The sequence below is a fragment of the Ochotona curzoniae genome, unplaced genomic scaffold (genome assembly GCF_017591425.1).
Source record: "Ochotona curzoniae isolate NIBS_2020 unplaced genomic scaffold, NIBS_Ocur_1.0 contig_3520, whole genome shotgun sequence".
NCBI lineage: Eukaryota > Metazoa > Chordata > Mammalia > Lagomorpha > Ochotonidae > Ochotona > Ochotona curzoniae.
The window spans coordinates 21565779-21587908 of record NW_024465894.1 but is presented as its reverse complement, the minus strand read 5'-3'; the positions used below and the strand labels follow the sequence as shown (position 1 = coordinate 21587908).

Here is a 22130-nt window from a genome sequence, read left to right as displayed (position 1 = left end):
TAGGAGAGGGAGAACAGCGTAGTATCTTGAACTCTGAGCCAATACTCTGGAGTTTCACTCATGTCTTGCCACCCCAGAATGGAAAAGCTTCATTTCAAAGAGTACAACTCCTACAACATAAACCAAAACCTACTTAACTTTGATCTGACAGAAGGAAGGCCTGGTTCCATTCCTGCTGCAGTTGGGACAAGTGCATGTCCTGTACCAGAGGCTACTGAAGCACATGGCAACCAAAACAAACCTTACCAGTTTCTAACAACTGTGAAGTCCCTTTAACTTAACGATTACTGGTGTCCTCATTCTCCCCCACCTTCTCATGTCTAGAATGTGTTACCACTTTAAAATTTAGTTAAAGTGGTATTTCTAATGAAAGGTATGTGTTTTGTTTTTCTTTTAGAAAAGCATGTGTTTAATTATAAAAATGAAGAATGTTTCTTGGGAACTCTGTAAATCCATGTTGTTTTTCCTTCTTATCTCAAAACATTTTTTGGTAGTATGGCTATTATTAGCTGTGGTTGTTATTTTTTCGCTGGTTTCAAAAGCTGCCCATTAAATAATACCATTACTGACGGAAACTTCATGATTAACATTCACACTTGGGCAGGTGCAGAGCTTACTCTAACAAGGCAATGCTGAATTCCTAGGAACTGGCTAGGACTTACAGGCACATCCAAACCTTACTAAACAGGGGCGGCCAGGAGTACATTTATGCTAACACAAATGAGAAGGAACAGAGAAGTGCCTCTTTTTCCTTGCTCTGCTCTGACCTGCCATGGACTTGCTCACTGTGTATGTCAGGCTGAGGATACTCCCGGTTAGTGTGTTTTTGAACAAACATCACATCATCCCGGACACACTGCCTCCTCAGCAGGATCCAGAGACAGCCTTGTGCCTGGAGCCTGGACTCAAGGACTGTATTAAGTACTCTCAGAGGGCGCCCGGTGCAGTGGCCTAGTGGCTAAAGTCCTCGCCTTGCACACGCCGGTATCCCATATGGGTGCTGGTTCTAATCCCAGCAGCGCCACTTCTCATCCTGCTCGCTGCTTGTGGCCTGGGGAAACAGTCGAGGATGGCCCAAAACCTTGGGATCCTGCACCACGTGGGAGTCCTAGAGGAGGTTGCTGGCTCCTTCCTTTGCGCGCGCTGCTTCTCCCACTGCCCTCTCACAACACGGATCACTGTGGGGAGCCCTGGATGTAATGGATGTCTGCCAGCCAGCGAGCCAGCTTCCCCTCTGGTAGATGTCAGCCGGGAGCGCTCTGGCCCGGCTCATTTCTGACTGGTCCTATTAACTCAGATGGGGGTTGGCCCTCTGTTCCACAAGATGGCCCACTTTTCAGACACCACTTTAAGTTCCCATAAGGGTACCAGCTGAGCCCTGGCTGCTCCAGTGGCCATCCTTGCTAAGTACCTGGGAATAGCAGCAGAAAATGGCCCAAGTTCTTGGCTCTCAGCAGCCATTTGGGAGACCAGAAGATGGTCCTGCTCCCGGCTTCAGCCTAGCCCAGGCCTACCCATTGCAGCTCTCTGGAGAGCAAACCAGCAGGTCAAAGATCTTTCTCTCTCTCCTCCTCTCTCTGTAACTTTGACTTTCAAATAAACTTAAAAAAAAAATAATCTAACACATCACATTTAAGATCACAAAAAACGATTTTTTTTCAATAATCATATGATGTTATACATTAATCAAATTTCCTGGCTGGTTGGCTTAAAACTAATTTCTGTGACATGCATATACTTTAAAACTTGGTCCTTATATTAAGTTTTGATAGCAACACCTGGATATGTCCACCCTAATTTTTAAGATTCACTTACTTTTATTGGAAGGGCAGATCAGATTTACAGAGATAAGAAGAGAAAGGGACCAGCACAGTGGCTTAACGGATAAAGTCCTTGCCTCAAACGCACCAGGATTTCATATGGGTGCTGGTTCTAATCACAGCAGCTCCACTTCCCATTCAGCTCCCTACTTGTGGCCTGGGAAAGCAGTCGAGGACAGTCCAAAGCCTTGGGATCCTGCACCCACATGGGAGACCTGGAAGAAGCTCCTGGCTCCTGCCTTTGGATCTGCACAGCTCCGGCCATTGCAGTCACTCGGGGAGTGAATCAAAAGATGGAAGATCTTCCTTTCTGTCTCTCCTCCTCTCGGTATATATGCATTTGCAATAAAAATAAATCATTTAAAAATTTATTTTAAAAAGAAGAGACAAAAAGATCTTCCATTTGCTAGTTCAATCTCCAGATGGCTGCAAAGGCTGGAGAAGAGCTGATCCAAAGCCAGGAGCCAGTAGTTTCTTCCGGGTCTCCCAAGCAGGTGCAGCATCCCAAGGCTTTGGGCCGTCCTCTGTGGCTTTTCCAGGCCACAATCAGGGAGCTGGAAGGCAAGTGGAGCAGCCGGGACAGAAACCGGCGATGGCATGGCATCCTGATGCAAGGTGTGGATTTAGCCATTGAGCCATCGCGTCCCCGCTCCTCCAGCCCCTCGGGCCCCCCAACCTAATTTGAAGCTCATGGTTTCTGCTCGTGCGCTCATTCTGACAGAAAGCGTGAAAACGTGCGGAGGTCGTAAAAGCCGTGTTCGGTGTAGTCCTGAGCGTCCTGCTGACAGCACGAGCCACCACAGCGAGGTGAGCAAGAAACCTCGGCTTCAGAGGAGCCTCCGACACCTGTACCGGCAGGTGCAGCCGCGCCCGCCCTCCGGCAAACACGCATGCGCCACACCCCACGGCGCGCCCACGCCTGCTTCGGCCACTTCCGTCGCATCCGCGGCGCCCCGCCCTCCGAGTCACACGTCATTGTTCTGGCTTCTGGTTGCTAAGGCGCTGAGAGGGATTTCCCATGGATGTCCCATGGTGTGTGGGCGAACGCCGGGGTCGTGCCGGGCAGCGACTATGGGAGCGACTCTGCAAGGTTCTCTGAAGCAGAAACGTTTACGGGAAACTTGAGGCAGCTGTTCCTCCGACGCGGAGGCGTGACGGCCATGCCCGATCCAAGATGACGGCGTGGCTTCCTTAACCGGCGCGCTTCCGCTAGCCCGCACAGAATTCGCTCTTTGATTGGTCAGTGGACGGTTTCCCGGCGTGACGCGCAGGGGCGCTGGCCAATCCGTTGAGAGCTGAGCTGGACTTGGTGGTGGGAGCGAGAACCCAGCTTTTCCAGCTGTGCGTTCCAACGGCTGCGGGCAGGTGAGTGGCGTCGGGGGGTACCGTGGGCGCAGGACAGGGTCCTGGGTGCTGCCAGGGGCGGCGTGGTCTGCCCCAGAGAGGAAACCGGAGAGAATGGATAGCGCACGAGCCGGCTGAGCGTGACGCCGTCGCGCCAGGAGGAGAACAGGTTTTGGGGTTTCCTGAGGCTTCAGAGTTGGGAGAGGGTGTGCGCGCAAGCGGAAGACAGCAGTGGTCCTTCACAGATAAAACTGGATCAGAGGATTCAAAGGCATTCATTCGGCGGGGACCGTCTTCGATGCCCTGCCCCTTGGGAGAATTTGGTATAAGCCCAAACCCATCTCCCTTGTGGAGAGGGGGAGATGACCACTGGGCAGACAAGGTCACAAGTAGTCCCTCTGAAGTGCCGTGTGGTTTGTGCAGGCCCAGGTTAAGAAACTGCCCTGGAGGAGGCAATGGACAATGGGAAGAGCAGGTGTTACTGCGGAGACACCTGGGCCGTGGAGTGGAACCCGTACCGTTAGTAAGGAACTTTCCTGGAGCAGATGGCGGTTATCCGATGAAGATGTGTTTGCTGAGAGCTCTGGTGATCTCCCTTTCTCCTTCCCTGCCCCTAGTCAGAAGTGCCACCTCTGTCCCCTGTGCTCCTGGCTCCGCTTTTGCCATAATCACACTAGGCTGTCTTAGAGACTTGGATGGAGCGAATGTTTGCCGTTCTCGTCATCCGGGTTCCGCGCAGGAGACTAATAATTTCTTGGTTTTTCCAGCCGTGTCATGTTGCCTTAATCAGGATTGTTTACTGCAGGGCCCTTCTGGGAATTGTATGCAGGCCCAGAGTGCGATGGACACTGGCCCACTGCAATAGCGTAATTCTTTCATTTACCTATTTATTTATTTATTTTAGTTGCTGGTTGCCTTGCACCCCGCTGCCTGGGGTGTGTCTTTTAGGGTGTGAACATAAGGTGCTTGAAGCTCCCACTCACATGTTGGAGGCCATCTTTCAGGGTTTCAGTTGGGAATGTGATGTAATGATCAGAGCTTTGTCTTCAGTTCCCTTGCAGACGATGGCAGCCACGTATCTGGAGTTCATTCAGCAGAATGAAGAGCGCGATGGCGTGCGGTTCACGTGGAACGTGTGGCCCTCCAGCCGCCTGGAGGCCACGAGGATGGTGGTGCCCCTGGCCTGTCTCCTAACTCCCCTGAAGGAGCGTCCAGACCTGCCACCCGTGCAGTATGAGCCTGTGTTGTGCAGCAGGCCAACGTGCAAGGCCGTGCTCAGCCCTCTCTGGTAGGGATTTTTTCCCACGTGGGTCTGCTTGCTGAGTACTGTTCGTTACCTACATTTGTGTCACTCTTGAGTAAGTCATCCGATCTGGGTCAGTTGTAGGTTTACATCTGAGGAGCAGGTGGTGAGGTTCTGGGGAGGTGAGAGCTTGTGAAATCTGCCTGGTTAACACTCCAGGTGAGATGGTTCTCCTACTGGCATTGCTGGTCATCCACTTTGCTGCTTATTCATTTGCTTTTGGTTTAGCTGTAGACATCATCTGTGCCTTTTAAAGTTTTTTCAATAAATTTCAAAAGCTTTAGGGCAACATTTCCCGTTTTACCTGTATTGCTGGAAGCACTGGTAAAAAATATTTTAACTCTTAATGATTTTGTTAGTGTAATATTTTTTTTTAAATCTTAAGACTAGTCTATGATTTTTCTCTTATAAGTAGGAGCTATTTGAATTTTGAAGCAGGTGGGAAGTGTACAGTTTTCACGTAAGGAGACCTTTTTCACTTCATTCACCTCTTAATTTAATGCACCCATCTTCAAGAATGCTCCTGCTCTGTTTTTTAATTTGTTAAACATTGGAAGGAGAGGCAAGCCATGAAGCACTATAGACCAAATGTAGGAAATAGTACAGGAACAAGCCTGCCCGCCATTGCTTCAAGTAGGCCACATAAGGCTGAAGCTGAGGCAGTTTGTCCTGTACTTTTCAGTCACATCACATAGCTGAAGTTGAGTTATCGGGAAATGCAGCCTTTTATCACAAAACTAATAGGCAAAAGGAAGTAAATTATATGTGAATCATGAAATTTAAAAAACATTTCCTAGGAACTCAGAAGAATGGAAAAGGCATGTGCTGCTTGTTCAGTGCATCGTTTGGAAGGAGGTGTATTGGTGTGCCAGCGAGCCAGGGTTCCAGCGCAGTGTACACACTGCACACCTTGGCATGGGGCCACGCACTGGAACGTGGCCGTGCTCCTTACTGAGCTTGAAATTTACGTCGAAATGTTTCTCAGCTTACAAATCGGTGTGGAGTGGGTGTTTGGCCTAGCTGATCCAGTGCTCACAGCCTATATGGAGTGTCTGGATCTGGGATCGACTTGCGTCTTCTGACTCCAGCTCCCTGAGAATGTAGACTCTGGGTGTCAGTGGAATGGCTCAGTTGACTGGGTTCCTGCCACCCTGGCCATTTTGGTCATTTGGAAAGAACCAGTGGACAGGAACTCTGTCCCTCCCTGTGTCTTTTCTCAAATAAACATGAAGGACCTAGTTGTGACTTTTTTTGTTTGTTTTTTTGACAGTCAGGTTGATTATCGAGCAAAACTCTGGGCCTGCAATTTCTGTTTCCAAAGAAATCAGGTATGTGAATTATTGTGATGTGTTGGATTATTAGTTGTGCTACTCTGCAAAAGATAAAGTTCTGTGGGGTTGCGTTTGTGTGTCACTCATAATGAGCAGTTTCTGCTGAACTCAAGGTGACAACCTTGGTTAAGCAAATTGACCACTTGTCATTTTTCTCTGGCTGGATCTGTTATTTTGAGTCCTCATCATTTGCATGGAGAAAGTATAGAATTTTCTTTCCTTGCAAGTTTTCGGAAGACAGGAAGTCTGTTACCCTCGTAACAGATGTGTAGCTTGTATATCACTTAATTTCAGTTTATTCCTAGTGGATAGTGGATGTCACTAAATTCTCATTTTCTGATCTTTTAGGACTCCAGGCTCAATATTGAGCTTCTTCTAATTTAAAACTTTTTCAGCTACCAAACTGGGAGCTCACAAATCATGGGAGACTTTTCTTTAAAATTACCTGTACCTGTGATGGTAGTGTTCTCAAACAGGACTGTGGTGGTGGTCACACACCTCTGTGTGTGTTTACTCACAATCAGCAAATTATACACTTCAGATGGGTGAATTTTGTATAAGTTGTGCCTCAAGAAAGCTGTTAGAAAAAAATCATGGACATCCTAATGTACACCATTTGAACAGAGCCTAAACTGTTGCTAGCTTGCATGTATTTATTCATTTATTTGATAAACGTATTCCCAGACATGGACCTAGGCAGTGATGAAGTAGACAATGATCAGTTGTTGACTGACTGCATACTCAGAAAGTAAGAAGATTCCATTCAGTATGTCTCTCCTTCAGTATACCGTCCGGGCAGGTGTTGAGCCTAGCGGTCAAGGTGCCCGTGTCTCCCATGGCAGTTGTATACCATGCTAGCTAGCAGGAGTTCTCTGTCTCTGCTTAAGAATACACACACCCCAATATTGCTACATTCAGAATTGATGATGTCTGTGTTTAAATAATTTGATGTTAAAGGTCTCAAGCAAAGTGATGATCAAGAGCTAGGACTCTGTAGCCACACTGCCTAGGTTGCACTAGATCCCCCACTTAACTTCCAGTGTCTCTTTGAGGAGGTTGCTTAGTCTCCTGTTGCTGTCTTTACACTGAGAATGGCAATGGTGTTGCCTACCTCATGGGATCATTGCTAAGAATTAGATGCAGTTGATGGACGTGAAGGGGTTAGAGCAGTGCCTGACACCTGGTGCTCTGGACTTAATATCCAGTGCTTTCCTGCGATCGCCATGTGCCAGCTGACGAATGTGCTCTGGAAGGCCGTGTGCCACCACAGGCAGCACAGTCATCTGTAATCCTGGTCGGGTGGGGGACATGCAGAAGCAAGCCTCTAAATGAGCACAGTGCTGGAGGGGGTCTGTTCCCTGGAGGGGTCAGAGCGGGCTCAGCCTCTTCCCCCCTCTTCCACAGTGGGTGAACTGGGCCTCTCCCGGCTGCTGGGATGTGGCCAGTGTGGTGGGATGACCTCGGTGTTCTCCCATACTTTTTTTTTTAAGTGTAAAAAGCCAGACTCAGCTTTGCATATGTGTGATGGTCTCAATTTTGCTTCTGTAGAAAACATCTGAAAGGAGTAACCAAGGTCTCCAATAACCAAGGTCGGCCTCTAGTTCACACAGGATTTGGGTTTTTACCTTCTGTTTTTTTAGGTTTTCCTAAACTTGTCAAGTTTCCTACCCTGAGGATATATTCTCTTATTGGTAACGGACAAAATAAAAAAAAAAAAAAATCCAGATAAAGATGGTAGCCTTTCCATGTAGACTGTTGCTAAGACAGGCAAAAATCTCAGCCTTTAATTTGTAGGACAGAAAAATGGTTTTTAACGGTGTGTTTTTAAGCAGTTGTAACCTAAAATTGCTCTGAAAAATAGATATTTTAGAAGTTATGTATGATACAAATATAAGACAAGTTTACTGGGTGGCATGGTGGTATAGTGCCCTAAAACCTCCACCTGTGGCACTGGCAGCTGCCCCACATTGGATTGAGGAAATCGCTGGAGGATGGCCTGGGTTCTTGGGCCGCTACACACAAGTGGAAGACCAGGAAGAAGCCCCTGGCTCCCAGCATAGGCACAGCCCAGCCCAGCTCTGGCTGTTGTGGCCATTTGAGAGTGAACCAGGAGATGGGAGACCTCTGTCTGTGTCTCACTGTCTTTCTGTAACTCTGACTTTCAAGTATAGTTAGTAAAATTTTTAAAGAGAGTTGCAAGTTTTAGATGATGGTCTTTAATTTTTAGATACTGTTTGATACATTTTATTTTAAAAAATTGTCTAACTTATTTGCAAGGGTGAATGGAAAGTTAATCTTCCATCCTCAGGTTCACTTCCCAAATGGCTGTAATAACGGGGCTGGACTAGGCCTGAAACTCCACCCAGGTCTCCCCGTGGCACAGGGGTCCAAGTGCTTGGCCTGGGCCGTCCTCTGCTGCCTTCCCGGCTACATTACTGTGAGGCTGGATCAGAAACAGAAGAGCTGGAACTGGAGCTAGTGTTCCAGTGTGGGATGCTGGCACTGTATGCAGTGATTTAGCCCACTGCCCCGTAGTGCCATCCCCATTATTTCATATTTGGCACTTTCAAAATGGTCATTAGTAGTTTTCACAACTGGAAAGTAAAATGTGTAGAGAGAGTACCTTTCAGGTCTAACAAAGCAATGCTTTGTTTTCAGTTTCCTCCGGCTTATGCGGGCATATCTGAGATGAATCAACCTGCCGAGTTGATGCCCCAGTTTTCTACCATTGAGTACGTGGTACAGGTAACTTCTTTGTTGTGCCTTTAATGAACACTGCTAAATATGTAGTTTCTCTGAAAATCCTGTATCTTTCCTTGCAGGGGATTTGAAGCTGGGGATGCAGCAGATTCCTAAAGCTTGTGTTGTGGGGTGTAGGCACTTACAGCTGTCTCCCGACTGCTCCTCTTGTTCTTGCCGTTGTCTGTCTTTGGTCCTTAACCCAGCAGCAAAGCAACCCTAAGAAGCATATCATGTTCCCTCTCTGTCCCGAGGTACCTCTCTGGCAGCTCTGTTAGCTCTCTGTTCCGAAACCTTCAGTGCTGCGAAGAGCTCTTCTTTCCAGCCGAAGTGGAAGGCAGGTTTCACAGCCCTGTGTGTTTGTTCTCTGACCTCAGCTCCTGCTGCTGTCCTTGTCCAGCTCCTAGGGCCCCGAGGTGTGATGGCCTTTGCTCAGCCCTTGCCTGAGGCTAGCACTTCCCTCTGTGTCTGTGGTTCCCTTCCCCGCCAGCTTGTTGCTTGAATGTGCCTTTCTTAATGAGGCTGCCCAGCCTCTGTTAGTGTGTGAAGCTGCCCCCTGGCTGCCCTCCTGGATAGCACTATTCCCCTCTGCCTTCCAGAAAGCTTGCTCCTTGAGGCAGACAGGAGTCTTGGTTCTTTCTGGGCGCTGACTAACATGCCCAGGTCCTGGAAGGCTGCCTCACACAAAGTGTCATCCCCAAAGTGTTAAATAAATTATTGGAAACAGCTTTTATGTGTAGTTCATCACAAAAGCATCTAAGGCATTTAATAGGATAAAGAAGGGTTTGTGTACATGTACTTATGCCCAGAATTTAAATGTAATGGAAGACTTGATAGTTTTACACTTGATGTGCTTAAACAAGAGTTAGTCACGTGAATCTGACACTGACCCTTGTGCTGGTTCTGTTCGCTGAAAGCGGGGTCCCCAGGCCCCCCTGATCTTTCTGTACGTGGTCGACACATGTCTGGAGGAAGATGACCTTCAAGCACTCAAAGAGTCCTTGCAGATGTCCCTGAGTCTCCTTCCACCAGACGCCCTGGTAGGCCTCATCACTTTTGGGAGGATGGTGCAGGTGCATGAACTAAGCTGCGAAGGAATCTCCAAAAGTTACGTCTTCCGGGGGACCAAGGATTTAACTGCAAAGCAGATCCAGGTTTGTGTCCTGCTGAACCTGAAGCCTGGCTGTTTCTTAGAAGTGAACTCGTCCTCCTCTGCATGGTTTATAGGAAATGAGTTCTTCGCTTTGCTTTCTGTAGGATATGCTGGGCCTGAGCAAGCCGGCCATGGCCATGTCGCAGCCAAGACCTGCTCAAGCGCATGAGCACCCTTCTGTTTCAAGCAGGTGAGGCCTCTATGCATGGTGTCACATGCTGTTGTGGGCCTGCAGGACAGCCCATGGGGGTCAAGAAGGCCTATGTTGGCCTCTGTTTTCTTACGGAAGAAAATGCGTTAGAACCGTGAAGCTACTGGGTGCTCAATTCCTATAGATGTCTCCTTAGCATTCCTCTGCTGCCTACCAGTGACACCCATTTATTCCCATCAGAGTGACATTTTCTTTTCTTTACTACATGTATAAATTACTAAAAAGTAGACTGTACATTCCCTAGCAAATTAATCCTTGAGTTGTGCATGTATCTAGAGATAACCGTGAAGACAGTGGTAGCTTTTTTTTTTCCTGTTTAAAGAGTAGTAACCGGAAGTCCCCTGGAATTGAAGACCAGAATGTTCTGTGAAGGCAAGGTGGACATTTCTTTTCAACATTCTCAGGTTTCTGCAGCCGGTTCACAAGATTGACATGACCCTCACCGATCTGCTGGGCGAGCTGCAGAGGGACCCATGGCCGGTAACTCAGGGGAAGAGACCCTTGCGCTCCACTGGCATTGCCCTGTCCATCGCCGTTGGCTTGTTGGAGGTAATCTGCAATTCACCGGGAAACCTGTGGCCAGAATTTGCTTTGTCGGCCTTGTTTGGAAATCAGTTGTGACCTAAGTCATGTACCTGTGTGTATTAATGTAAGTCGGTATTATCCACATTGAAGGAGCCCTTCGATGTTTGGGAAAGACTGAAAATGTTCATGGAAAGTACAAGGGAGGTAGAGCAATGGGAAGGGCTCACAGTAAGCTACTAGCGCACAGAACCATCAGCTGGGACGATGGGCAGTGCTGTCCCCACCCCAAACCCCACCACCTCACATCAGCATCTGTGTCTGTATCGTTCTGTACTTTCATCAAGATGAGAATCATCCAAGAAGACTCGGGCTGTGCATCGTTTTTGTTGGCAGTGGAACTCACCTAGAGGCAGGCCATGTACCCCTAACCTGTTGCTACTTGTTGCAGGGCACTTTCCCCAACATGGGAGCCCGAATCATGCTGTTCACGGGTGGCCCGCCTACCCAAGGGCCTGGCATGGTCGTTGGTGATGAGCTGAAGGTTCCTATCCGTTCCTGGCATGACATTGAAAAAGACAATGCACGCTTCATGAAGAAGGCGACCAAGGTGGGTAGTCGTGAGTGTGGGGCTGTCCTGGTGCATTTGGGTTGCTCCGGAGTGACAGCTGCCAGCCAGCAAGTTCCTCATTCTGAGACTTTGTTCCAGGCCTTGGCTGCTGCTCAATTACTGTTCCCTCTGTCTGACCTCAGTTGGAGTGACAGCTTTAAAACTGCTGAAAGTGTTTTAAAACTGGAAACCAAGTCCTTATTTTTCCCTTTCCATATCCTTTGGTTTATTAAAGCACACCTTGGAAAAACGGCAATGTTTCCTAAAGAGTGTATTCTGTCTTCATAGCATTACGAGATGCTCGCTAATCGAACTGCTGTCAACGGCCACTGCATTGATATTTACGCCTGTGCCCTTGATCAGACCGGGCTTCTGGAGATGAAGTGTTGCACGAATCTTACTGGGTGTGTTGCCAGCGGACCTGTGGGGAGAGGGAACTGCTGTGTGAAGATAGGAGAAATCAGTGTTGGGGACAGGGTGCAGACAAGGTCACCTAGGAGCACTTTGAGGTGGAAAGTAGGGGTCCTCAGGGTGCAGGGTGTCTCAACCAATAGCCTCGGGGTTCCTGAGAGCTGACTAGCCGTGTGCTCCTCAGACTTTGTGCCAGCATTTGTGAATTAGATGCTCTGGGATGAACTGTCCAGGAGGATGACATGCACCTGCAACCGTAATGATGATAACGGGCTGGGCACTGGTCTAAAGCCAGCTGCATGTTAGAACCTTAGAAAACTTGAAAAACTACTCTTGCTTTGGGTCTTGTCCTCCGTGGATTCGGATTTTTTTGCATGGAGTGTGACCTGGGCATGTGCATGTTAAAACATTTTCCCGTGATTCTAATGTGGAACAGAGTTTGATAGCTCTGTGGCCCTAGTCCTGCCAGAGAGCTTATAAATGCTACACCATGAGCTTCGCCGTTGTAGCTGGGTAGGGAAGGAGTGTGTAGATGGAAAATCTTAATCTCTGTAACTCTACCTTTCAAACTAAATAAACTAAGATATAAACTGAAGGGTATGTTAATTTGAGGCTTCTTTAACTTTTATTTGGAAGTAATTACAGAACCACAAGTTATAAATGTTCAGAGAATACAGATGATCCTCCCACTTTCTTCATCTGTTTTTTCCCAGTGGCGGCATTTTAAATGCAGTTCAGGCCCTGGCGTGGTAACCTTGCACATGCCGGGATCTCATATGGACTCTGGTTCATATCCCAAGGGCTGACTGTGCAGTGCTGCTCTGCACTCAGGAGTTAGCCTTCTGGCAACCTGCCTGCAGCACACAGATGTTGGGAGATCTGCTGACAGACACCCCAGTGACTGTCACAGTTTCTTAGTCACATCATCACTTTGTTGTCCAGGCTGGCCAGCATTGGTGTTAATAGTCTAGCTGAGAAGGGGCTGGTTTCCCTGTGGGTCCTGCTGTACTGTGGAGCCAGAGGAGCCGTCTGTTTCCTCTGTTCTAGGAGAGCTGGTGATGGAGTAGGAATTAGGAGCAGCACTGGGAGGGCAGTCGAGGTCGGTGCAAAGTCTTGGGACCCTGCACCTGTGAGGGAGACCCAGAGCTGGCTCCTGGCTGCTGGCTGCTGGCTTGGGATCAGCTCTTAGCTCTGGCCATTGCAGCCACTTGGGAATTAAATCAGCGGACAGGAGATTTTTCTCTGTATCTCTCTGCAAATCTGACTTTCCAATAAAAAATAAGTAGTTCTTTAAAAAAGAAAGTAGGTTTGAGTCCTGTAATTGTAGAAATAATATTTAAACTACTCTAATTTTCTCTATCAAAATACTTCTTGTCTGGCATGTTTCTGTATGTGTCGTTGAATACTTCATAATATATTTGATATAGAATCTAACTTGGGTTTTACTAGTGTTACATGTGTAGTTTTTAGGCTGTCATTGTAAATACTGAGGGGGAGTTTGAGTGGCTTTCCTTCATGCTAGTGTTGACTTTCTTTTGTTTTACCTAGAGGCTACATGGTGATGGGAGATTCTTTCAACACTTCACTCTTCAAACAGACATTCCAAAGAATTTTTAGTAAAGATTTTAATGGAAATTTTCGAATGGCATTTGGTGCTACTTTAGAAGTAAAGGTAAATCAAACTTTTAAATCTTCATGGCATCAAAGTTAGCCCTTTGTATCTGCATTTGCTCATCCATGAGTCAACCAACTGAATTCAAGGTGTTTGGGGGAAGACTTATGTGTTCTGCATCTATTTGGCCTTTTTTTTCTTGCTGTTTCCTGAGTAATATAGTATAACAGCTATTTATTTAGCATTTACATTGTTTGGGGTTTAGAGTAACCTGGAAATGATTTAAAGTATATGGGGAAATATGCGTAGATGATACGCAAATACCATGCCATTTTCTACAAGGCACTTGAGCATCCTCAGATTCTGGTATCTGGAGGGGAGCCAGGAGCCAATCCCTCGTGGATCCGAGGGCTGACTGTGCAGTGCTGCTCTGCACTCAGGAGTTAGCCTTCTGGCAACCTGCCTGCAGCACACAGATGTTGGGAGATCTGCTGACAGCCACCCCAGTGACTGTCACAGTTTCTTAGTCACATCTTCACTTTGTTGTCCAGGCTGGCCAGCATCGGTGTTAATAGTTTAGCTGAGAAGGGGCTGGTTTCCCTGTGGGTCCTGCTGTACTGTGGAGCCAGAGGAGCCGTCTGTTTCTTCTGTTCTAGGAGAGCTGGTGATGGAGTAGGAATTAGGAACAGCTTTGAGACCGGAGGACAGGGGACTTCGCCGTGGCCAGTGTCCCCCCAGCTGGCCGTGGGGGACACACACTGCCCAGAGCTGGAATTTGTGTTCAATGCCTATAGAAGAATAGATAGCATTGAGAGTTTGGGATGGTTTGTCCCTGAGGGAACTCCTGGTCCTCCTATAGTTGATTCTGAGTCAACTGAGAGAGCATTAAAAGGGGCCATTAGAACATTTGATTGGAACTAGTACTAGAGTTTGTAGTAACTGTTAAAGTGTTTAAGTTAAACTTAAATAAATGTTTGAATTTTTTAAGACTTTTGTTTATTTGATGGAGTTACAGAGACAGAAAGGGTGGGACAGAGAAAGAGATCATTTACCTGCTGGTTCACCACCGAATGGCCACAACAACCAGGACCTGGCGAGGCTAAAGACAGGAGCAGGAGCCCCATCCAGGTTTTCCGTATGGGTGCAGGGGCCCAGGCACCTGGGCCATCCATCACTGCCTTCCACAGCAGGGAGCAGGATTGGAAATAGAGTAACTAGGACCTCAATTCACACCCAGATGTGATGTTGGCATCTCAGGCAGTAGGTTTGCATGCTATGCCACAATGTCAACCTCCCTTTTTCTTTTTAATATGAAGTGGAATAGGTATTAAAATGAATTCACATTTAAAAGTATACACATTCTGACCTTGTCATTATGCTGAGGGTCATGAATTCAGTATTTTTAGCAATACAAAAAAATATGTTCACTGATTAAAAATATGTAAATGATTATGAATATACATGGGATTGAGAAAAGGTACTGTTGATTGAGTTGTTCTTTATGTAAATAATTTTAGAATTTAAAGTGCATTGACAGAGCTGAGAATGCCGTATCATATTCATGTGGTATCTCAAGGCAGATTTTGTTCATATTTTAGTCAGCTCATTGTGACCTTAGAAAAGGTTGTGGCACAGTTAATATTTTCTAACCCATTTGGGATTTGCTCTTGGTAGAATGATAACATTCCCATGTTTCCCCTCTGCATTTGTGTTGTGACCGCCAGGATGGCAGAGTGGGGCTTGGTGAGCTTTAACTTTCTACTCTTCTGGAATTTGTTTTAGACCTCTCGGGAACTGAAGATTGCAGGAGCCATTGGCCCGTGTGTATCTCTGAATGTGAAAGGACCGTGTGTGTCAGAAAATGTAAGGAAAACTCTGCCGTCCTCGCCCTTACCTCCTGCCCTGTTAGAGGTGTTGGAAGGTGAAGCCTTGCAGTATGTCACCTGTGGAGCGTGTCCAAGGGAGGAGAGAAGAGCTGATCCTTTGGGACCACCGCAGGGCTGAGAGCCAAGATTGTTTGCATTGTCCGGTTCTCTGTCTTACAGGGTCGGGGGAAAGGAGGCATGGGGAAGGGAAGCATCTTGCTTAGGGCCGGAGCTGACCCAGGAGCTGCAGCCTGGGTTCCTCTGACTCTTCCACTGATGCTTGGGTTACTGGGCTGGAGAGCCAAGGGTGTTCTGTTCAGTAGCAGGCAAGCGTTCAACAAAATCCTTCAGGAACAAACTTGTCTGTTCTTAAGCCTTGACATGATGCCTTTGTTCTGCTCTTGGCTGATAATGAGCTGTCCAGAGAGAGCAGTCTGAGTTGTTTCCCAGCAGAGGTTACCGTTGTGTATACACACAGGTGTGTTCTGTAATGGCATGTCTTGGGTGTCTGTGAATGCAGGGCAGGCTGGTGGCCTTGCGGTGGCCTTTGCCTGCTGCATGTACTTCAGTGGCCAGGCTGTGAGCCATTTGGTCTGATGCGATCTCCCTCTGCTGGCTGCATTCTTGCGTCATGCCCTTCCCTGTTACCCTCTGGGGAAAGTTGAGCTATAAGGCACCTGAATGTTCAGGTCTCTCACTCTCTAGCTCTGTGGGCCAGGACAGATTGATGGTTCTCTAAGTCACTGTCTGGGATACCAGCATCTGTTCTATAGAATGGTGAGCAAGATTACAGAGTTTGTTGAGGGGCAGTTAGGACAGCGCCCAGCACGTTGGCAGCATACCCCGAGTGCCATGTTTCATGCCATCACTTTGTCTTCATCACAATACGCATTATTGACTATACAGATTAGATTTACTGAATTTGACAGCGACAGTTTCAGAGAGCATTCCTTGAGTCCTGGGTGACTCAAAGTGCTGCCCAGTAGCCCACCTAAAGTGCTGCCCAGAAGCCCACTAGAGTGGACAGCTGGCCTGGTGGTTACAACATGGGTTGGAACACTCCTGTTCCGTATTGCATTGACTACCTGGGTTTGATTCCTAGCAGAGCCTGGGAAAGCAAGGATAGTAACTCAAGCAGTTGGATTTCTGCAACCCATGTGGCAGATTTAGATTGAGTTCTTATGTATGTATACACACACACACACACACACACACACACGAATATTTGAATATTTTAAAAAATTTATAATGAAAAGGCAGATAAAATTTACGGAGAGGAGACAAAGATCTTCCATATGCTAGTTCATTCCACAAATGGCCACAATGGCCAGAGCTGCAGGAGCCAGGAGCTTTTTTTTTGCATTTCCCAGGCCTTAAGCAGGGAACTGGATGGGAAGTAGAACAGCCAGGACACGAACTGATGTTCATATGAGATCCTGGCACTCATAAGGTCATAAGGTGAAGGTTGAGACATTGAGCCATCATCCTGGCCCCTGCATTGAGTTCTTAGCTCCAAACATAGCTTCTCTTGCCTTGAGAATTTGAAGACACTGGAGAATGTCCCTGTGAATGGGAGCTATTTCCTCTCTGTGTTTCTTTTCACTTCTTCCTTACACTTAAGTTTAAAAATATGTATGTATATTTTGATATTTCTTTTCTTAAAAGCAGTAAAAGAGAGGAAAAAATATCAGAGAAAGAGAAAATATTTCCCATCTCCTATTCCGTCCCAAAATGGCCACCATGGCTGAGATAGCCCTATTCAAAGTCAGGAGCTTCAGCTGGGTCTCCTACTTGGGCAACAAGGGCCCAAGCACTATGTCATTTTCTGCTGCTTTCCCAGATACATGAGCAGAAAGCTGGATCAGAAGTGGAGCATCTGGGACTCTTAAAGAGATGCTGCTGTAGCCTGCTCCCCTGTAACACCAGCCTCAAAGAAATAAAACTGCATGAAACAAACTAAGAAGGACAACCTGACGAGTTGGTGGCAGAGTCAAGAGTTTGAATGCAGAGCTCTATGTTCTGAATTATGTTGGATAAATAGATGGATGGATGGATAAATAGATGGATGGATAGATAGATAGGCACTCATTCATTACACTGAGTGCTAAGGGACTAGTGCCTGTTTCCTGGCAGGGCTTTGGAAGAGCACCTTTTCCCAAAGTGTTTTCTAAGAACATAAAATTGGTTTGATGAAGAACTTAACCTTGGCCTTACTACTTCCTGCTAAGATGTTGTTATGAATTAATACAAATTGACCAGCTGTTTCAGAGATATTCAGCCAAGAATTTCGGTTTGGGGATACAAAGAGAAGGAAAATAAGTTTTCAAACATTCAGGAACGTATTAAGAAGAGTAGGATGAATTTCTGTATACCAACCATGGAACATCAAGAGTAGTTAACTTCTAAAACTCTTAGCAGAGAAAGATCTTCTGTCCACTAGGTCACTTCCCAGCTGCCATCAGTAGGCAAGACTGAGCCAGGCTGACATCGGGCGCCTGGAACTCTATCTGGGTTTTCCACGCAAATGGCAGGGTCTCTGGTGCTTTGGCGTCCTCTGTGGTCTCTTGGGTGCATGTTGGCAGGGAGCTGGACCTGGAGTGGAGGAGCCCAGACATAGCCCAGATACTCGGATACAGGATGTGTACATTGCTAACTGCCGTAACAAGACCACTGTGTCTAACACCCAGGTTATTGATCACTTTCACCTAACCTAAAAGAATTGGGTAGAAAAGTAGTAATTATAGCTAACGTTGTGTAACTATTTCTTATTCTAATAGTGATGATGAAACAAGTGCATAAAACATAAAGCTTACTAGATGATCCTTTTTCCTATTGTTTATTTCTCCCAGCCCTGACTTGATTCGTTATGAACTTCAGTGTTAGATACCACAGTGGAAACTGGCTACACCATCAACATAATGAGAGGTTCCACGGTTAGATACTATAAATCCAAGTATTAGGCCTTCTTCTGCTCTGTAATTGTGTTTTTTCAGTAAAAAAAAAAAAAAATTTAAATGTAAATTTTCCCCTGAAAAGTGATGTTCTAAGCTGCCTGTCCTTCAAGCGTCTGCAGTTAACCATGGGCTGACGTGTGTGTCTGTTCCTTCCTCTGCGCCTCCCAGGAGCTGGGTGTTGGGGGCACAAGTCAGTGGAAGATCTGTGGCCTGGATCCTACCTCTACCCTTGGCATCTACTTTGAAGTTGTCAATCAGGTGAGTTGAAAGTAAAAGGAGTTTATTTTGGTGCAGAAATATGTAGAATCTGTGTGTAGTTTCTTCGTAATATGTATTTTCTTTGAGTGTGTTGATTCCTCATATGTATGGCTTTCAAATATTTGTGGCATAACCATACACTTAGGAGAGCAATGACTTATGCCTGTGTTAATGTTTTGTTTCAGTCTTTCTCCAATGTTTTCTTATGAAAAATTGCTATTATACAGAAGGCTGAAACAGATGTACAGTTTATGCTGATGTGCCCACTGACTGGACTCTGTAGCATCTCACTATATTTACTTAATGCATTTCAAAGCAAATTGGAAATCATAAGTGTAAATTGATCCCTAACACTTCAGCATACATATCAGTCTCTTGAGTTCAGTATCAAATGTGTTGGTGCCGTGTGTGTGTGTGTGTGTGTGTGAATGTTCCATACAGAAAAATACACAGATCCTAAGTGCATCATTTCAAGTGCATATAAGCCATACTGTCCCGGCTGTGGCCCTCATTTAAGCACCCAGTGGGCCTGGGCCTGTGTTTGAGTTCCACCTGGAACTGTTACAAGGTGTCTTGCCTCTTGTCCTGCAGCACAACGCCCCGATCCCCCAGGGAGGCAGAGGCGCCATCCAGTTCATCACACAGTATCAGCATTCCAGCACCCAGAGACGCATCCGTGTGACCACCATCGCCCGAAAGTGAGCATGCGCAGTCTCCCGACTGACATTTGTCCTCTGAAGAGCTGGTTTAATCTCTGTTAGTTCGCTTTAATGATTCCACCAGTCCTTAAAGTTACCTACCATACACCCATATAGAGAAAGGTACTTCAGAGTTTGTGGAAAGTGCATGTTATGAAAATGCTATGTAGGATTTAAACAAACAGAAAAAATTATACCAAAATAAGTTTATTATTTTTATTCCATCTGCACAGTTTTCTTTTTAAAGATTTGTTTATTTTTATTGGGAAGTCAGGTACACAGAGAGGAGGTGAGACAGAGAGGAAAATCTTCCATGCATTGATTCACTTCCCCAAGTGGCTGCAAAGGCCAGAGTTGAACTCTTCCGAAACCAGGAGCCAGGAGCCTCCTCCAGGTCTCCCACATGGGTGCAGGGTCCCAAGGCGTTGGGCCATCCTCAACTGCTTTCCCTGGCCACAAGCAGGGAGCTGGATGGGAAGTGGGCAGCTGGGATATGAACCAGTGCCTAATGGGATCCTGGCGCGAGCAAGGCAAGGACTTTAGCTGCTAGGCTGCTGCTTGGGGCCCAGCCACAAGCTTTTTGAGGTAACCTTGTACATGTGCAATAGCTATTAATGTCTAAACATCTATATTTGTATCCATCTATATGTGTGTATGTATGATCTGTATGTAAGCTTGTATGTATATATTTCAATGGCTGCCTTGTATTGTATGACATGCATGGGGTGCATCATTCCTCTTCAAGGACGTTTTGCATCCTGCCAGCCGGTCACCCTCACAGAAGTCGAAATTGTCCCAGTATATACTCTGCCCAGTAGTGCAAGGAAAATGCCTTGCCTCCTAACTAACCATGGGTATTTTCAATCTTTAACAAATAGCAAGCAACATCTCATTGTCACTTGTATCTTCCCCATATCAGTAGTTGTATACATTATCAGGAAGTTGTGTCCTCATGCATGCTTATTGTCCATATGTATTTCGTCTGTGATAGCCTTGCCCATTTTGCAAAATAGGTTTCCTTTTCTTGTTTGCTACTTTATGAAAACTATTCTGCAAGTAGTTTATTATTAGGTTTGCTGCCCACATCTGTTCCTGGTCAGTGTTGATTTTTATCTATGTTTGTGGTGTGTTTACTCACCTGGAAAACTTCTGTATGTATGTTGATTCTTTTTTATCTTCCTGGAGTGTGATGCTGGGAAGTTATTTGGTGGATTTGTAAACAGTTAATTTTTTTAAGCAGAAAAAAAAAAAATGAAACTAGCAACATTGCACTGAATTTTTGCTTGCATGGTGTCCTGTGGCCCATGGGGAAGTGCTCCTCTGTAATTTTCTTTGGAGTGTGCAGCTGTCAGAGATCACGTAAAGCCAACTGAGAATGTGCAGAGAGCCCCTGGGACTCCTGGGTGCAAGCGAAACTCAAATCTGTGTGCTCTGCAATGCAGGAACAGGATGTGTGTTTCTTTGTCTAAATGGAGATCTGGCTTTCTTGTCTCTTGCACGTGACTGTGACACTGACGCTGGCGTCGGCAGTTGGGCAGATGCACAGAGTCAGCTCAGGCATATTGAAGCCTCCTTTGACCAGGAGGCTGCTGCCGTCTTGATGGCGCGGCTAGGTGTCTTCCGGGCCGAGTCTGAGGAGGGGCCCGACGTGCTCCGGTGGCTGGACCGCCAGCTCATCCGACTGGTAAGTTGGGCACAAGAGCATTATGTTCAGGCTTGATCTCTGCTCTGCTTTTTTGTGCATGAGAGATATATTTGTTTATTTGAAAATCAGACTTAGAGAGGAGAAGAGACAAAAAGAAGCCTTCCCTTCGTGCTGGTTCACTCTGTAGGTACAACAGCCAGGGCTGTGCCAGGCTGAAGAGCCAGGAATTTCACTGGAGTCTTCCTTTTGGGTGGCAGGGACCCAAACACTGGGACCCAGGCCGCTTAGCATGAAGCTGGGTGGGGAGTGGAGCAGCCAGCACCTAGCAGTGAGGAGGCTGCCAGTGAGCATGTGGCCCCTTGTCGCCTGCAGCCTCCACTGGCAGAATGCGGTACACGGCAGCTGGCCGAGGCATGTGGATCAAGGGCCCGCATCATCTCACAGCCAGCAGAAGGGGTAAATTTGGAACCGTGAGGCAACAGATCAATAGTTGGCACTCCACGCCTTCTGGTACATTCGCAGCACATATTCATGGTCAGAGGCAATGCAAAGCCCCGTGAGCGAAACTGTTTTACTTTGTTTGGCTCAATAGTTACCCTTGCCATTGCATGAAATCGTTTTTCAGGGAATGTCAACATTTCAAATACAAGCTAATAACTGCTCCTAGAATTGCCAAGAGGTGACTTTTAGTTTCTAAGAGGTTGGCAAAGCCTTGGGAAGTGAACCTTCAGACACATTTTTTCCCTGTTGATTTCTTTATAAAAAGAAGGGCAAAGTTTGAAGGGCAGTAACAGAGAGAAGGAGAGACAGAGACAGGTGCTCCTTCTGCTGGTTCACTCCCCAAATGGTCATAACGACCAAAGCTGAGCTGATTCAAAGCCAGGAGCCGGGAGCTTCTGTCTAGGTCCCCTACATGGGTGCTGGGTTGCAAGGACTTGAGCTGCCCTTCACTGTTCTCTCAGGTCAAAAACAGGGAGCTGGTTGGGAAATGGAGCAGTTAGGAATGAAAGTGACTCCCATTTGAAATGTAAGCACTGCAGGAGGAAGATTAGGCTATTGTGCCACTGCACGGACCTCAGATTTTTTTTTACATGTTGTTTTTTAAATTATTTTCTTTCAACAGTGTCAGAAATTTGGCCAATATAACAAGGAAGATCCCACTTCCTTCAGGTTATCAGATTCCTTCTCTCTGTATCCTCAGGTGAGTAAGACTTGCTTGTACAAACTTGTGCAGAGCAGTAGATTGCAGAAGACACGAAGCTCTGTGTTTTCAGGGTCATATGAAGAATGTGTGCCATTTCCAGCCTCCATCAGTGGAGGTTATTCACTGAAGAGAATATCACGTCCCTGTGCACAGGCAGACCCCACGCCCAGCACAAGACAGCGCAGCAGGCAGAGAGAACATGAATGCATGGAGTGCCACAGGAGGCCAAGAGGTTCACACCAGATCTCTGGTTTGCAGAGGTGCTGGGTGAGCAGTCAGCTCCTTTGGCAGTAAACTGAGAAAGAAAAGTGTAGCAGAGTGAAATCATCATTATTAGTGTGACAGATAGGAATGTGACAGACACTTTGGAATGTGTCTAGTTGTGGGTTGCATCCCAAGTAGGCTCTGAAGGTAACTGCACAGGGCGTGAGCCAAGCACATGACTGCCTC

At 46.7% G+C, this 22130-nt stretch overlaps 1 protein-coding gene across 1 annotated transcript in view; it reads left to right on the top strand.

The window, feature by feature from the left end:
- Positions 1-2792: 2792 nt before the first annotated feature.
- Positions 2793-22130, top strand: part of SEC23B (SEC23 homolog B, COPII coat complex component) — a 29141-nt gene continuing 9803 nt past the window's right edge. Inside the window, exons 1-15 of the mRNA XM_040981794.1 lie at positions 2793-3185; positions 4215-4452; positions 5738-5795; positions 8457-8543; positions 9455-9691; positions 9795-9880; positions 10306-10450; positions 10875-11033; positions 11322-11437; positions 12993-13116; positions 14839-14919; positions 18044-18133; positions 18725-18831; positions 20362-20515; positions 21600-21677. Coding sequence (XP_040837728.1) covers positions 4229-4452; positions 5738-5795; positions 8457-8543; positions 9455-9691; positions 9795-9880; positions 10306-10450; positions 10875-11033; positions 11322-11437; positions 12993-13116; positions 14839-14919; positions 18044-18133; positions 18725-18831; positions 20362-20515; positions 21600-21677 — 1746 coding nt within the window. The 5' untranslated portion in view covers positions 2793-3185; positions 4215-4228. The remainder of the gene's footprint in view (positions 3186-4214; positions 4453-5737; positions 5796-8456; positions 8544-9454; positions 9692-9794; positions 9881-10305; positions 10451-10874; positions 11034-11321; positions 11438-12992; positions 13117-14838; positions 14920-18043; positions 18134-18724; positions 18832-20361; positions 20516-21599; positions 21678-22130) is intronic.